The 16,726-nt window shown below is 38.3% G+C and overlaps 1 protein-coding gene across 4 annotated transcripts in view; it reads left to right on the top strand.

Annotated features, from left to right (window-relative positions):
- CRCP (CGRP receptor component) overlaps positions 1-16,726 on the top strand; it is a 42,741-nt gene that overhangs the window by 17,011 nt on the left and 9,004 nt on the right. For 2 of the 4 annotated variants that reach the window (XM_053555188.1, XM_053555187.1), the window contains exon 4: positions 4,348-4,442. The exons of the other annotated variants lie outside the window; for them this stretch is intronic. In XM_053555188.1, coding sequence (XP_053411163.1) covers positions 4,348-4,442 — 95 coding nt within the window. The remainder of the gene's footprint in view (positions 1-4,347; positions 4,443-16,726) is intronic. 4 annotated transcript variants of the gene reach the window in all.

The following is a 16,726-nucleotide window of genomic DNA, read 5'->3' as shown; positions in this document are numbered from 1 at the left end:
TCAAGCAACCTCCATCTCTTGGGCTTAGGTGATTCTCTTGCCTCAGCCTCCCGAGTAGCTGGGATTACAGGTGTCCACCACAGCACCCGGCTATTTTTTGTTGTTGCAGTTTGGCCGGGGGCAGGGTGTGAACCTGCCACCCTTGGTATATGGGGCCAGCGCCCTACTCACTGAGCCACAGGCGCTGCCCTAATTTATAATCTTTTTTTTTGACCGGGGCTGGGTTTGAACCCACCACCTCCGGCATATGGGACCGGCACCCTACCCCTTGAGCCACAGGCGCCACCCCCAATTTATAATCTTAATATCTAGTTGACATTTTGCTGTTTTCTCTCCCAATCTTATGCTTTGTCCTTAAAAAAGAAAATTTAAGCCATTGTATTTGTTATATATGAAATTTGATTTTTATTTCATTTTAATTTAATGCTTTCTTGCTGTTTCCTTTCAATTTTAATGTTTGCCTCTACAGAAGATTTGGTTTTAATTATCTTTATCTTTTTTTTTGGAGATACTTTATTGCCCTGGGTAGAGTGCTGTGGTGTCACAGCTCACAGCAACCTCAAACTCTTGGACTTAAGTGATTATCTTGCCTCAGCCTCCCAGGTAGCCAGGACTATAGGCACCTGCCACAATGCCTGGCTATTTTTAGAGACAAGGTCTCGCTCTGGCTCAGGCTGGTCTGGAACTTGTGAGCTCAGGCAATCTACCCACCTCGGACTCCCAGAGTGCTAGGATTACATGTGTGAGCCACCACACTATCTTTATCTTTTTTATAAACATTATTAAACTTACATCAACTTATCATAATCCCTTTAAAGGAAAATAAAGGATTTAGCACTTTCGTCAACATTCTTCCCCATCCAATTTTGTTCATTTAATCATGTGTTTAAAACCTATTAGTTCCTTATTCATTCATGTTCTTTTATATTATATAGTTGATCTAATGCAAAGAAGAAAATATTTGTTGGTATTAGTTTTGTAACCAAAATTTCAAAGTATCAAGTACTTTTCACTCTGTATACTTAATTAGTTGAAGCTTGTTGCCACCCTATTCTATCTTATCTTTCTTTCTTTCATTCTTTCCTTTTTTTTTTTTTTTTTTTTGACAGAGTCTCACTCTGTCACCCAGGATAGAGTGCTACATCATTGTAGCTCACAGCAACCTCAAACTGGGCTTGATCAATCTTCTTGCCTCATCCTTCTGAGTAGCTGGGATGACAGGTGTCCAGCATGATGCCTGGGGCTAGTTTTTCTTTTCTTTCTCTCTTTTTTTTTTTTTTCAGTAGGGACAGGTGTCTCACTCTTACTCAGGCTGGTCTCAAACTCCTGAGCTCAAGCAGTCCACTGCCTTAGCTTCTGCTGCACCCTGCTCACATTCTTAAGTTCTTTTCATTCATATTACCTTAAGGAAAGTTATTGTGGCATTTAAATGTTTTGATATATATTTTTTAATACCTGAGGATAAATATGTCTAGTGTTTTTTACTTATTTTTAATTTTTTTAAATATACTGTTGCCTAGGCTGGTAGTGAGCACAGGTACAATTTTAGTTTACTATACCCTTGAGCTCCTAGGCTCAAGCATCCTCCCAGCTCAGTCTCTCAAGTAGGTAGGACTACAAGCTGACTCTGCCATGCCTGGCTAATTTTTAAATTTTTTAGAGGTGGAGTCTCACTGTGTTGCCTAGGCTGGTCTCGAACTCCAGGCTTCAAGCAGTTCTCCTGCATCAGCTTCCCATGGTGCTAGGATTAAAGGTATGAGCCACCATGCCCAGCCTGTAGTATTCTTTTTTTTTTGAGATAGAACCTCAAGCTGTCGCCCTGGGTAGAATGCCAGGGAGTCACAGCTCATAGCAACCTCCAACTCCTGGGCTTAAGCTATTCTCTTGCCTCAGCCTCCCAAGTAGCTGGGACTACAGGTGCCCACCATAGTGCCTGGCTATTTTTTGGTTGTAGCTGTCATTGTTGTTTGGGAGGCCTGGGCTGGATTCGAACCTACCACCTCTGGTGTATGTGGCTGGCACCTTAGTCGATTGAGCTACAGGCGCCGAGCCCAGCCTGTAGTATTCTTAATGTGAATGACAATTTGTTTGAATGTGGAGTCGCGGAATTTTATTCTTCAGGACTCCATAGATGTTACATTGTCTGTTAGTATTTTTTGTTATGGAGGAGTCTGAAAAGACCAACCTTATTTTTGCACTATTGAGACACCATTTATTTATTTAATTTGTTTATTTATGTATTTTTTGAGAGACTCTTAATTTAGAAGCTTAAGGTAACTGTTTTTCAGTTTTGAAATAACTCCCAAATTATATCTAAGTGAGGTTCTCTCTTTCAAAATAAAAGGTTTTAATTTTTTTTTTAAATATAATTTTCCTCTTACGGAAAAGTTCTAAAGACAGTGCTGGGGAGTTCCAATGTACCCTTCTCATAGTTTTTGCTAATATTAGTATCTTATATAACCATTGTACAATTATCAAAACTAAGAAACTAATATTGGTATGTACTGTTGAACTAAAGATTTTATTTGAATATCCTATTACTATCCTTTTTCTGTTCCAAGATCCAATCTAGGATTCCATTTTGTATTTAGTTAACGTGTCTCCTTAATATCTTTCAATCTGTGACATATCCTTACTCTTCTCTTGTTTTCTGTGGCCTTGAGACTTCTGAATATTGCTGGGCAGATATTTTGTAGTATGTTCCTTGGTTTGCATTTGTCTGATGTCTTCTTGTAATTACTTGGAATTCACGGCTTTTGGGGTTGAGTATCACCCAGGTGATCTACCATTCTCATTGCATGATATCAGAGATAGCATGTCTTATAACTGACGATGTTAACTTCAATCATTTGGTTAAGATGGTATCTGCCAGAATGTTTATTGCAGCCCAATTCATAATTGCTAAGTCATGGAAGAAGCCCAAGTGCCCATCGATCCACGAATGGATTAATAAATTGTGGTATATGTACACCATGGAATATTATGCAGCCTTAAAGAAAGATGGAGACTTTACCTCTTTCATGTTTACATGGATGGAGCTGGAACATACTCTTCTTAGTAAAGTATCTCAAGAATGGAAGAAAAAGTACCCAATGTACTCAGCCCTACTATGAAACTAATTTAGGGTTTTCACATGAAAGCTATAACCCAGTTACAAGCTAAGAATAGGGGGAAGGGGGAAAGGGAGGGGAGGGAGGGGGGAGGTGAGTAGAAGGAAGGGGATTGGTGGGATTACACCAGCGGTGCATCTTACAAGGGTATATGTAAAACTTGGTAAACTGTCTGTGAAGCTAGTGAATGATGCCCCATGATTATATAAATGTACACAGCTATGATTTAATAATAAAAAAAAAAGATGGTATCTGCCTGGTTTCTCTAATAGTAAAGTTACTAATTTTTCCATTTCTATATCCTATTGGTTAGAGAGGATTCAACCATGTCCAACCCACACTAAAGGGAAAGGGGAGCCCACTGTTGAAGGATATCTCAAATAATTTGCTGACATATAATCCTACCTCTACAAAAAATAAAAAAAATTAGCCATATGTGGTGGCACATACCTGTAGTTCCAGCTACTTGGGAGGCTGAGCCAAGATCACTTGAGGCCAGAAGTTGGTGGTTGCAGTGAGCTGTGATTACATCACTGCACTTCAGCCTGGCTGACAGAAGGAGACCCTGTCTCAAAAAAAAAAAAAAATTGAGGGGGAGACGCTTTGAGGCTATACAAATATACTACTTCTTAAGCTCTCTTATTTAGTCTTATTTATATAGACTCATGGCTGTTTTATTCTTTGGGTTTTCTGTCTTTAATTGTCTGAAATTTAATAACAATTGTCAGGTTGAGGACTTTTTTTTCTTAGGTTAGAAATATTTTCTTCTAAAATTTCACTGTTCTTTCTGTTCTAGCTACTGATTTTCTTTTTTAGGAATTCCTATTATAGGAAGATTGGTTCTTCTAAAGGCATTTGTTTTACTGAGGGTTTTTAAAACAAAATTTTAGAATCTTTTTTTTTTTTTGAGACAGAGTTTCACTTTGTCACCCTCAGTAGAGTGCCGTGGCATCACAACTCAACAGCAACACCTGGGCTTAGGTGATTCTCTTGCCTCAGCCTACCAAGTAGCTGGGACTACAGGCGCCCGCCACAACGCCCGGCAATTTTGTTGCAGTTTGGCCGGGGCTGGGTTCAAACCTGCCACCCTGGGTATATGGGGCTGGCACTCTACCCACTGAGCCACAGGCACCACCCAAAATTTTAGAATCCTTAATTAAAGCCATTGCCTTCCCTTTTTCTCATCTAGGATTCTTTGTCTTATGCTTGCCTTTTCCTTTATTTTTTTTTTTTTTAGACATTAAAATACATATCAAAAACACCCTGCAGGCACCAGAGTCCTGAGATTGTCAGAGAATTTCTCACAGCAATGAAAAGCCACAAATTGACCAAGTAAGTAAAGATTAACTCAAGTAGGAAGGCAGTGACATATAATGAAAATAATAGCTTAGAAAAGCCATCTTCCATCTTCAATAACTGTGTATTCGTATTTATTTGGGGGTTAGATTTCTAATTAATATACGATGCTCTTTTAAAGTAAGATTAGGGTATTGTAGATGAGACAACTGAGAGTTAGACATACAGACTCTTTTGGAGTGAGGAACAGAACTCAGTGGGGTGTTTTTTTTTCCTCTTAATCTTGGAGTCTTTTCTTGGAGTTCCAGTTCATATGTTCATATGACCTGTCTCTTCTCATTCTTTCAGCATCCAGACCAAACGGTATGAAAAGTAGGGTTTAGATTAAGGTGTTTTTTATAAAGTCAATCAAAGGAGTCATTTGACATTTGTGTTTTCTAGAGGCAGAGGTGGCTTATTAACATTCTGTTTTTTCTTCTGGTGTCCACTTATATTTCTTGGTGACTTTCTAGAATGATTTCAACTTGTAAAAATTAAAAACATCATCAATTAAGAATTTACATGAAGGCCGGGCGTGGTGGCTCATGCCTGTAGTCCCAGCGCTGTGGGAGGCCGAGGCAGGTGGATTGCCTGAGCTCAGAGGTTCGAGACCAGTATGAACAGCAGTGAGCCAGAGTAAGACCTCGTCTCTACTAACATCAAAAACAGCCAGATGTTGTGGTGGGCGTCAGTAATCCCAGCTACTGGGGAGTCAAGGGGATAGGAGGCAAGGTGACAGAGCATTGCCAGAGGAAGAACATTTAAAAAAAGAAGAAAGAAAATGAACAACAACAACAACAACAAAAAAAGAGTACTTCAAATGAAGAAGAATGAACAAGCAAGCTGAAATTAAAAATAAAAATTAAAAAATTTAAAAAAAAAAAATTTACATGAAAAAAGAAAACTGGCCCAAGTTGTTTAGAATCAATGCCAGAGCTAATAAATTCCAAAGCTTTTGTCATTTCACTCAGGATAATCAGTAATTTTCTTTTGGAAGAACCATTTTTGTTATTTCAGTCACACAGTTGCTAATCAGTGGTTCTCAATCTGTGGGTTGTGACCCCTTTGGGGGTCGAACGACCCTTTCACAGGGGTCACCTAAATACATCCTGCATATCAGATACTTATATTATGATTCATAACAGAAGCAAAATTATAGTTATGGAGTAGCAACGAAAATAATTTTATGGTTGGGGGTCACCACAACATGAGGAACTGTATTAAAGGGTCGTGGCATTAGGAAGGTTGAGAACCTCTATGCTAGATAATCAGTGATCTGAATGCCCTTCTCCCCAACCCCTCTTCTCCAAATGACATCTGAAAACAAATATCTGTGTGTGTGTGTGTGTGTATGATATTTTATTTTTAGTTGTGGTAAAATACACATAAAATTTACCATCTTATCATTTTTAATTGTACGCTTCAGTAGTTTTAAATACATTCACATTATTTTTCAACCAATATCCAGAACTTTTTCATCTTGTAAAACTGAAATTCTGTATCCTTTAAACAACTTCTTCCATGTACTTAGTTAGCAACCACCATTCTACCTTTTTGTTTTTGTGAATTTGACTCCCTCATAAAAGTGGAGTTGTACCGTATCCTTTTTTCATATCTGAATGTTTAACTTTCAGTTCAGGTAAACTATTTATGCAGTTCAGTAGCATTAAGCACATTCAGATTGTGTATTATCACCGCCGTTTAGCCACAGAACATTTTTCATCTTGTAAAACTGAAACAGTATACCCATTAAATGTTAACTCCTCATTCTCCTCTCTTCCTATCCCCTAGCAACCATCATTTTGCTTTCTATCTGTGTGAATTTGACTGCTCTAAGTACAATTTGCCTTTTTGTGTCTGACTTAGTTTAATGTCTTCAAGGGTCATCCATGTTGGAGCATGTGCCAGAATTTCCTTCCTTTTCAAAGCTAAATATTCCATTTTATGTATAAATCATCTTTTGTTTATCTAACATCCACTGATATATACTTGAGTTGCTTCTCCCTTTTTAATCTTACATGTAGATCTTTGATCCTTTTTATACAATTTTTAAAAGTTTTTTTAATTGACATAATATTTGTATGTATGTATAAATTCAGCATAGACTTGTCCATATATGTGTATATAAACATAACACATAAACATAACATAAAATAGAGCCCCACTGAAACACTTGCCAATTAACACAAAACCAATTTCCCCTTTCCCAAAATATTTTCAAAGTTTTGAGTTCCCGTTGTTCACTTTTCAGTGGAACTGGTCCCCTGTGGCTAGAGATACTGGGATTCTCTCCCATTTTTACTGAACAGAAAGGTAAATGTTTTCCTTTTTGTTGCAAAAAAGGGAACAATGACTTTGTTTTCTCCTGTCACCCCTCCACCAAAACCAATGGTTAAAAGACTAGCCTGTATCTTTTTCTTTCTTTTTTAGACAAGGTCTCACTTTGTCACCCTGGGTAGAGTGCAGCAACCTCAAACTCTTCGGCTCAAGTGATCCTTTTGCCTTAACCTCCCGAGTAGCTGGGACTACACATGGTTTAACCTGCAGGTCATGGACTATTAACACACCTTGCCACCTCTAGACGTATATTTTTTCTCTCCTCATATGTTCTGATGGGGGTAGAAACACTCTTGTGTTTCCTTTAGGTATGGAATAAATTTATTCTAAAATGACCTTTCATGGAAAGAAGTAAGGGAGAGAGAAACCTCAATATACCTCTAAATTATATAGAGGTACCCGCCGTAAGGCCTAGCTATTTTTAGAGACTGGGTCTCACTCTTGCTCAGGCTGGTCTCAAACTTCTGAGCTCAAGCAATCCACCTGCCTCAGTCTCCCAGAGTGCTAGGATTACAGGCACGAGCCACAGTGCCTGGCCGGTAGCCTCTATCGTAATAACCCAGCCCTACCTGCTCGCTTTCTCTGCCCAGCATTGTCTTTGGAGAATGTAAATACACTTCTGCTGGAATCTGCCTGCTATGGAGGGGCAGAGTCCAGGTGCCAGGCTAGCTCCCTCTAATCTCATGAACTGTGACAACCTTTGGACACTTAACTCTTTACCCCAAAGATGTTTCTTAGCTAAGAAAAGAGAGTAGATATTCTTTAGGAATTAAAAAAAAACTATCTTTAGGGATATAAAGTAGAACTCAAAGCTCACCAGAGTCCTCTAAAGTTCACCAAAAAGCTAACTCATTTCAGTTCTCATGAAGCCAATAATTTTGCTTGACAAAGGTATTTGGCAAGAAAATGATTCCACAACAAATTTGAAGGTACTTAGAAAATTGAAAAAAAGTAGCAAATTAAAATAATATGGCTTAATTCCTAAGAACTTACTTCATTTTTTTGTTACTCATCTAGAAGGTTAAGAATGTGGCTAACAGCAGTGTCTGATAAGGTTATGGAGCTTCCAAAGTATTTCTAAATTCTTAGTGCAGGCACCCTCACTTTTGTGGCACAATACCCTCCCTCCCATCCCTATTTTTAAAAAAGGAAAAAATGTAAACCATATGATCAGAATAAGATGCTTTGACTTCAACAGTTTACACTAAAGTTTTGTGCTGAGTTGCCTTGTTCTAACCAAGCATGATGGTATCAAACACAAAGCACATGGCACATGGCAAAGGAAAAATGTCCCCATCTCATTCTGAAAATAAATACTGGTACTTCCTCCCCCCCCCCACCTTTGGGGCCAGCTCATGTTGTGATGCTGGGACCAACTTGAAATAATTTAGAGGTATGTTGAGGTTTCTCTCTCCTTTACTTCTTTCCATGAAAGATCATTTTAGAATAAATTTATTCCATTCTTGAGGGAAACACAAGAGAGTTTCTATCACTATCAGAACATATAGGTAGAGAAAAAATATATGTCTGGAAGTGGAAGGTGTGTTAACGGTCCATGACCCACAGGCTAAACCATGAGTAGGATGTAGTTTTACATAACTGGGCAACCATGGTCTAAACTATGAGTTGGGTGGTAGTTTCAAAATAGTGACTAGTTCTCATCCAAATGAACCACTAAGCAAAATTAAAAAAATAATAAAAACCTTAAATTTAAGGCATGAAATGATAAAAAAAATCCTCAAAGAAAGAATAGGAAAAACATTGGAAGATATCAGCCTGGGTAAAGACTTTATGAAGAAGGCTGCCATGGTAATAGCAACAACAACAATAATAAACAAGTGGGATTTAATTAAACTTGAAAAGCTTCTGTACAGCTAAGGAGACAACAACCAAAGCAAACAGACAACCTACACAAGGGAAAGGATATTCATATATTTTGAATCAGACAAAAGCGTAATAACTAGGATCTATACAGAACTTAAATTAATCCACAAGAAAAAAACCAACAATCCCATACATTAATGGGGAAGAGAGATGAACAGAACCTTCTCTAAAGACAGACGAAAGGCTAGCAAACACATGAAAAAATGCTCATCATCCCTAATTATTAGAGAAATGCAAATTAAAACCACCCTCAGATATCATCTAACTCCAGGGAGAATGACCCATATCACAAAATCTCAAAATTGTAGATGCTGGCATGGATGTGGAGAGAAAGGAACACTTTTACAGTGCTGGTGGGACTGCAAAGTAATACAACCCTTTTGGAAGGAAGTATGGAGAAACCTTAAAGAACTCAACCTAGACCTCCTGTTTTATCCTGCAATTCCATTACTAGCCATCTATCCAGAAGGAAAAAAACCCTTTTATTATAAAGACACTTGTACTAGTCTGTTTATTGCAGCTCAATTTACAATCGCTAAAATGTGGCAACAGCCTAAATGCCCCTCAACCCAGGAATGGATTGGCAAGCTGTGGTATATGTATACCATGGAATACTATTCAGCCATTTAAAAAAATGGAGATTTTGCAGCATTTGTATTAACCTGGATGGAGGTAGAACACATTATTCTTAGTGAAGCATCACAGGAATGGAGAAGCATGAATCTTATGTATTAAACTTTGATAGGACAATTAATGACACGTTGGGGCATGGGGGAAGGGGAGAGCAGACAGAGAAGGAGGGAGGGGGTGAGGGAAAGGAAAAGAAAATAGTGACTAATTCTCACATAAATTGGATTTAATTTTGACCAAGGTATATTACTTGAATATTAATTTTTAATTCAACTTGTTAATATATTGTTTAGGATATTGCATGTTCATTTATAAGTGAAATATGTTTGTAATTTCCCTTTATAATAATATATTTTTTCCAATTTTAATATCAGGTGTATCCAGATGAAGTAGAATGATTTTGAAGTATTTCTTTTTTTTCTATTGTCTATAAGATTTGGCATGATCTGTTTTTTGAAACTATCTTTTATTTTTATTTATAAAAGTTGTCTATTTTTTGAGACTTTGGAAAAAACAATAGGAAGTTAACTGATGACTATACTGAACCTCAGAGTCAAAGCATTCTGTAATAGACATACTCTTATCTGACAATGTGAATGTTACTTTTTTTGCATTATTATCATTATTGCTCAATATTTCGTTGCAGCAGTTGTCAGATTTCTTTTCTGAATGTATTTATCTTCATTCTTTACAAGGTTTTTGTTTCTAGTCCTGATCTCAAACATTGTTATTGTTATTAAATGTTAAGCCTTTTTAATTTTGTGAAGGCCAAAAGTGGAAACCAAATAAACCCATGTATATGTATAGAGAAAATAAAAAAAAAAAACCACTCAGTATCAGAAAGAATCTGAAAATGTTTTCCAATAGTTAACAATGCTGCTTATAATGGTATTGAGGGATTGAAAAACAAAAAACAAAAAAACAAATAGGCTTTGTCCTTAGAGTATATTTCCATTTTTAACAATTCCTATTCAAGGGTGGCACCTGTGGCTCAAGGAGTAGGGCGCTGGCTCCATATGCCAGAGGTGGCAGGTTCAAACCCGACCCTGGCCAAAAACTGCAAAAAAGAAAAAAAAAAAACAATTCCTATTCAAGAGTTAAGCACTGAAACTGAACAGCTGCCTCTGTAAGACCATCTGATAGTGGTATCCCAGATAGTTTTAAGTGCCATTCCTCATCAGAGGCTATTCTTCATTAATACTTGGAATTTTAAGTCTATGTTTTAAGAGGGACCCATAAGCATGTGGCACCAGGCACAGCAGTCTAAGGTTGGCAAAGTAGACTCTTAGTCACTTCTTAGTCACTCTTTAGCTAGATACAAAATTTCACTTAGGCTCCTTTCTTGCTTTTCTACTATACCAGCAGTACCCTCTTATCTCACAAAAGGTGGGGGAGAAAGTGCTAGAACAGTACAAGGCCAAGATTTGGGGGGCGGGGGGGCTCAAAAGTTGTTGCCTTTTAAATTCTCTCCCATCTTCCCTGAAAAAGTTACTTCCTTAATTAGGGTTTGTATATAGTAACCAATATGGACTAGATAGAACATAGGTGACTTGAATTCCAGATAAATGATCTTGCTCTTTTTGGGGGGTTGTACTTTGCAGCCCTTGCTACAGATGTTAAGGAGTTAGGGCTAAGTCTAAACAGGAGACATCTGCTGGATTTTGATTCCCATGGAATTTTGTGAGTCACAAATAGTTTTGCTTAGAACTAGGCAGAGATAAAAATGCAACTTCAAATAATTGATTTCTTTATCCAGATGAATTTAAAGCATGAAAGCATCTGCAAGACTTATTTTGTAGTATCTAAGGCAGCGGCCGCAACCCACAGGAACTGGATTAAAGGGCTGCAGCATTAGGAAGGTTGAGAACCAGTGATCTAAGGGGTTTGACAAACAATGGAATATGGAAATCAATTTTAAAAGAATTTTGGTGTTTGTTTGTTCCCTCAGATGCCTCCTGACTGACGTAGTACACTGGGCTAAAAGAGAATTAAAAACATTAAAAAAGAAAAACATTCTCTGGTTTTGATTCTTCTTATTCCTTTTGCCAGGAGGCCAGTCCAGACGTCAAACATATTGGGAGGGGCATAATTTAAAGCAATGCTGTCAACTATAAAGCATTTGCCAGCAATTTACATTGCAAAATGACAGATAACTCGTTTCACAATGCAAGAGAATGGTAAGCAGCCTTCTGTAACATAACAGTTAACAGCTCTCAGAGGTTGCCTATTTCTGTGTGAGACAGGTAGACAAAGTAGGCAAAGGGCAACACATTTACACACTAAAGGAGATGATCCACAGACAATCATGTTCCAGAACTGCTAATGTTAATAAAACTGGTTCTAGCTAAATATTCTGAAATGCAAATCCATGCTTTATACACTATTCAAAGACACTGCCATTTAATAGACTTTCCACATTGCAAGGTAGATTAATCTTTGCTCTCTTTTCCAGAGCTTTAAAAATTCTTCCAACTTTCAGTAAGGGGGAAGAAGCAAAATCAGATTTTAAAAAAATCTTGAATTACAGATTTTTTGACATTCCTTGTTCTCTCTGGTATGCCTCTTCCAAAGGTACTAGATGAGACAGCATGGCAGCAAACAGTACAACCAGACTTTTCTAACACAGGGTCCCATAGAAATCTGCTCTCCACAGCAAGAGGCCAGAGTACTTTTTACAATTCAGTGTTATGGAAAACTGAGCCCCTCTCATCTTTAGCTACTTCCATAATAACTTTAATCCCCTTAATCTCAGACAATATTGGAATCTTCCCATCCATGAAAACTATAGCATACATGTTCTGGGTTTTTTTTTTGTTTGTTTGTTTTTTAGATTTATACCTAAGTATTTCATAATTTGTAGTGCTGTTGTAAATGGTACTAGTTTCCAGTTGTTCATTGCTAATATAGAGAAATATAACTGACTAGTCTATGTTGATCTTGGTAGATGGACTTAATTAGTTCTGGAAGCCTTTTCAGTATATTCCTTATGATTTTCTGTGTAGACAGTCATTAATGTTTGCATACACAGAATTTTATTCCTTTCTAATCTGAATGCCTTTTTTTTTTTTTTTCTTTTTCTTGCCTTTCTTGCCCTCCATTATGATGTTGAATAGGACTGGTGAAAGCAGACATCCTTGCCTCATTCCTGATTTTAGGGGAAAGCATCTGGTTTCACCATTAAATATGATGCTAGTTTAGATTTTTCATGGATAACCTTTACCCAGTTTAAGAATTTCAAATTGCTAATATTAGATGTTGAATTTTGTCACTTTTCTGTATGTGTTGAGATATTTATATGGTTTTTGTTCTTTTTTTGTTTTGTTTTGTTTGTTTTGAGACAGTCTCTGTCACCTAGGCTGGATTGCAGTGGCATCATCATTTCTCACTGCAACCTCAAGCTCCTGAGCTCAAGGGATCCTCCTACCTCAACCTCTGAGTACCTGGGACTACAGGTGTGCACCACCACCATGCCTGGCTAATTTTTCTATTTTTGCTGATGCTGTTCTCGAACTCCTGACCTCAAGTGGTCGTCCACTTTGGCCCCCCGAAGTCCTAGCATTATAGGTGTGAGCCACTGCACTTAGCCTGTTTCTAATTCTTTAGTCTACAAAGATGTAGCAGGGGTGTTCTACCTGTGGCAGTTATTTGAGGACTGTTTTGCTTATCTGTGGTGGTGGATATAGCAAAAAAAAAAAAAAATGCATGGATCTTTTTTTTTTTTTTTTTTTTTTTTTTGAGGTAGTCTCACTATGCCACCCTAAGTAGAGTGCTGTCATGTCACAGCTCACAGCAACCTCCAACTCTTGGGTTTAAGCAGTTCTCTTGCCTCAGTCTCCTAAGTAGCTGGGATTACAGGTGCCTGCCACTATGCCCAGGTATTTTTTTCTTGCATTTGTCATTGTTGTTTAGCTGGCCCTGGCTGGGTTTTGAACCCACCAGCCTCGGTGTATGTGGCTGGCACTATAACAGTGCTATGGGTGCCGAGCCTCATGGTTTCTTTTGCTGATCAGCTTTCATTGGTGGTTGTGTATTTAATTGTGGCCCAAGATAACTCTTAATCTTCCAGTGTGCAACAGAAAAGAAAAAAGGACACCCCTGAATAGATTCTTAGCCATAAATTTTTTTATATTTTTGGTTTTTAGTGGTTGCTGTCGGGATAATACTATGCATACCTAGCCATTTACAGTCCAGAGTTAGAACTATTTTACCACTTTAAATAAAATGTATATATATCTCCTTCCTTTCTCTCTCTTACGTTATAGTTGTAGATGTTATAACATGTAATCTACATATATTGAAAATACAATTTGTTTTCTTAACATTTAAGTTCTATGCATTTACATATTTTAAAGAACTTCAAAGAACAAAAGTAGTCTTTGCTCTTTATTCCTGGAATTCCATTTCCCTCTTATTTACTTCACCCAAAGAACTTTCTTTCTTTTTTTTTTTTTTTTTGTAGAGACAGTCTCACTTTATGGCCCTCGGTAGAGTGCCGTGGCCTCACACAGCTCACAGCAACCTCCAACTCCTGGGCTTAAGCGATTCTCTTGCCTCAGCCTCCCGAGTAGCTGGGACTACAGGCGCCCGCCACAACGCCCGGCTATTTTTTTGGTTGCAGTTTGGCCGGGGCTGGGTTTGAACCCACCACCCTCGGTATATGGGGCCGGCGCCTTACGACTGAGCCACAGGCGCCGCCCCCAAAGAACTTTCTTTAGCACTTCTCCTAGAATAGGTTCACTGGCTACAAATACTCGAGTTTGTTCAGCTGATAATGTCATTATTGTCTTTCATCCCTGAAAGATAATTTCAGTGGGTTGAATGGTCTTTACTTTCAGAACTTTAAGGATGTCATTTCTGTGTCTTCTGGCTATTCATGGTTTCTGATGAGAAATCTGTAATCACTCAAATACGAACGTATAATTTTCCTCTGGCTGCTTTCAAGATTCTTTTTATCTTTGATCTTCAATAGTTTGATTATGATATGTTTAGTTTTTTTAAATCTATGTTTGCCGAGCTTCTCGATCATGTGAATTTAGTTTCTTAACTATTCATTCTTGAAATATTTTTTTTCTGCCCCAATCTCTTTCTCCTCTCTTTCTTGAACTCTAAAACCACAATGGTTAGACCTTTGATACTGTTGTACAGGTCTCCAAGGCTCTCTTTGTTGTTTGTTTGTTTCTTTTCCTTGTTCAAATGGGATAATTTCTATTGATCTGTCTGTAAACTCACAGATTCTTATTCTTCTGTCATCTTCGTTCTGTTATTAAGCCTACCAGTGATTTTTTTTTTGGTAGCAGGTATTTTTCAATTCTAAAGTTGTTATTTCTTTATTTTTTATAGAGAAATTTCTATTCCATTCATTTCAGGAATATTTACTTTTACTCCATGTTATAATAACTAAAGTCTTTGATAATTCTAACATCTGGGTCATCATAGGCTTGGCAACTGTTGATTATCTTTTTCCTTGAGAATGAGTCATATTTTCCTGGTTGAAATAATTTTAGATTGTATCCTGTCCTTTTGAATATTGTTTAGTCTCCGGGTCCTGTCAAAAGCTTCTGGTTAATACTGCTTTTTTAGTTTTACCAGGCAGTTAGATTCAGATCTCAAGTCATTCTTGCCTTCCAGGGACAAGGGTTTCAGTGTTAATTTAGTTTTTAAAACCTTTGCCCTACTGCATATGAGACTAGAGTGTTGGTTTAACTTACTTCTCAGTGTCTTTTTCTCTCCTGGGTCTGTTTGATGTATACTATTTGGGGGCTGTTCTGCACATGAATAAATAGCTCGGGGTGAACCTATTATTTGTGTTGATTGGCACTCAAATTTAGAGGAGTCACCTTCTCCAGTTCTACTCTCTAGGAATACCCCACACTCTGGCCCACATAGGACCTGTTTCTGTCCCTCTAGCCGTAAGTACTGGATTTTTCTCAAGTTTTAACTGCTCCTGAGTGATTGTTACTAGAGCTGCCCTAGGGGCAAAGCAGGGAGAGGGAAAAAAGGGGAAAGGGAAAAAAGGGATATTTTGACACTCTTTGGACCAGAAGAGCTCCCCTTCTGGCTACATCTGGTGGTGGCCATCTGGGAGTTGCACTTGAATTGAAAGCTTCTCCTGGTTCTTTAGATTTCAGGGCCCTCTTTCTCAATCATGTAGCCAGAGTAATGGGATTTCTGTTGGAGTTTTAGCTGCTTGTGGGAACCACAGCCACAACTCTACCAAGTGCCTACCCCGGGCTGAGAGAAAAGGGGAGGGCAACCCCAAGAAACTCACAACCATCTTTCATTCCAACTAGTTCAAGTTTTCTTCTCTTCACTCCACCCACTTTTTTTACTTTTCATAGTCCTCAGTTATTACTTCTGCATTTTGTCCAGAGATTTTTCATTATAATCACTGGAGAGATAGGTTTTAGTGGACTTAATCCAACTTGTCATAATGGTTGATTCTCTTCTCTTTTCTTTTTCTTGAAGACAGGATATTGCTCTGTTGCCTGAGCTAGAGTGCAGCGGTGGCAATCCTAGCTTACTATACAGCCTCAGACTCCTGGGCTCAAGTGAACCTCCCGCCTCAGCCTCCTAAGTAGCTGGGTCTACAGGCATAGACCACCACACCTGGCGAATTTTTCTATTTTTTATAGAGACAGGGGTCTCTCTATGTTGTCCAGTCTGGTCTCAAACTTTTGTCTTCAGGAGTTCTTCCTGCCTTGTCCTCTCAAAGTGCTAGGATTACAGGTGTTAGCCACCATGTCCATCCCTTAATGGTTGATTATTAAAGTCTTTTCTCAGCTATTTGTGCAGGCTGGTATATGACTTCCTAGTCTCTATATATCTTTTTTTTTTTTTTTGGAGACAGAGTCTCACTTTATTGCCCATGGGAGAGTGCTGTGCTGTCACAGGTCACAGCAACCTCCAGTTCTTGGGCTTAGGTGATTCTTTTGCCTCAGCCTCCTGTGTAGCTGGGACTACAGGCACCCGCCATAATGCCCGGCTATTTTTTTGTTGCAGTTTAGCCAGGTTTGCACCTGCCACCCTCGGTATATGGGGCCTGTGCTCTACTCACTGAGCCACAGGCACTGCCCCCCATATCTTTTTCACTACAAATAGTGGGTCTGGCTGTTACTGTTTAAGAAACTTACAAATACTGATTCATAATGGCCATAATCAATAGAACTTTAAAGCAGACTATAATGTTCAGAGAGATATGAATTTCAGCTCCTTTTTTCCACTTGTGATACTGAAATTAAGGATGTATAAAGTCCTCTGAGACCTTTTAATGTCTCTACCTTTAATAAAATGTTTGTTTTCGTGACTGCCAGGAGTGAAAGCTGCAGTGGGGGTGTATTGTTCTACAACAGCCAGTAGAGGGAGCCGGCAGCCTTCTTTCTCTGTGACTGGAGACTGGCTGCTGTGGGAGTTGGCAGCCATTGCAATTTGAA

This window comes from Nycticebus coucang, chromosome 12, assembly GCF_027406575.1.
Source record: "Nycticebus coucang isolate mNycCou1 chromosome 12, mNycCou1.pri, whole genome shotgun sequence".
In the NCBI taxonomy this organism is placed as follows: domain Eukaryota; kingdom Metazoa; phylum Chordata; class Mammalia; order Primates; family Lorisidae; genus Nycticebus; species Nycticebus coucang.
The sequence above is the reverse complement of the archived record's forward strand: the minus strand, read 5'-3'. Positions and strand labels throughout refer to the sequence as shown.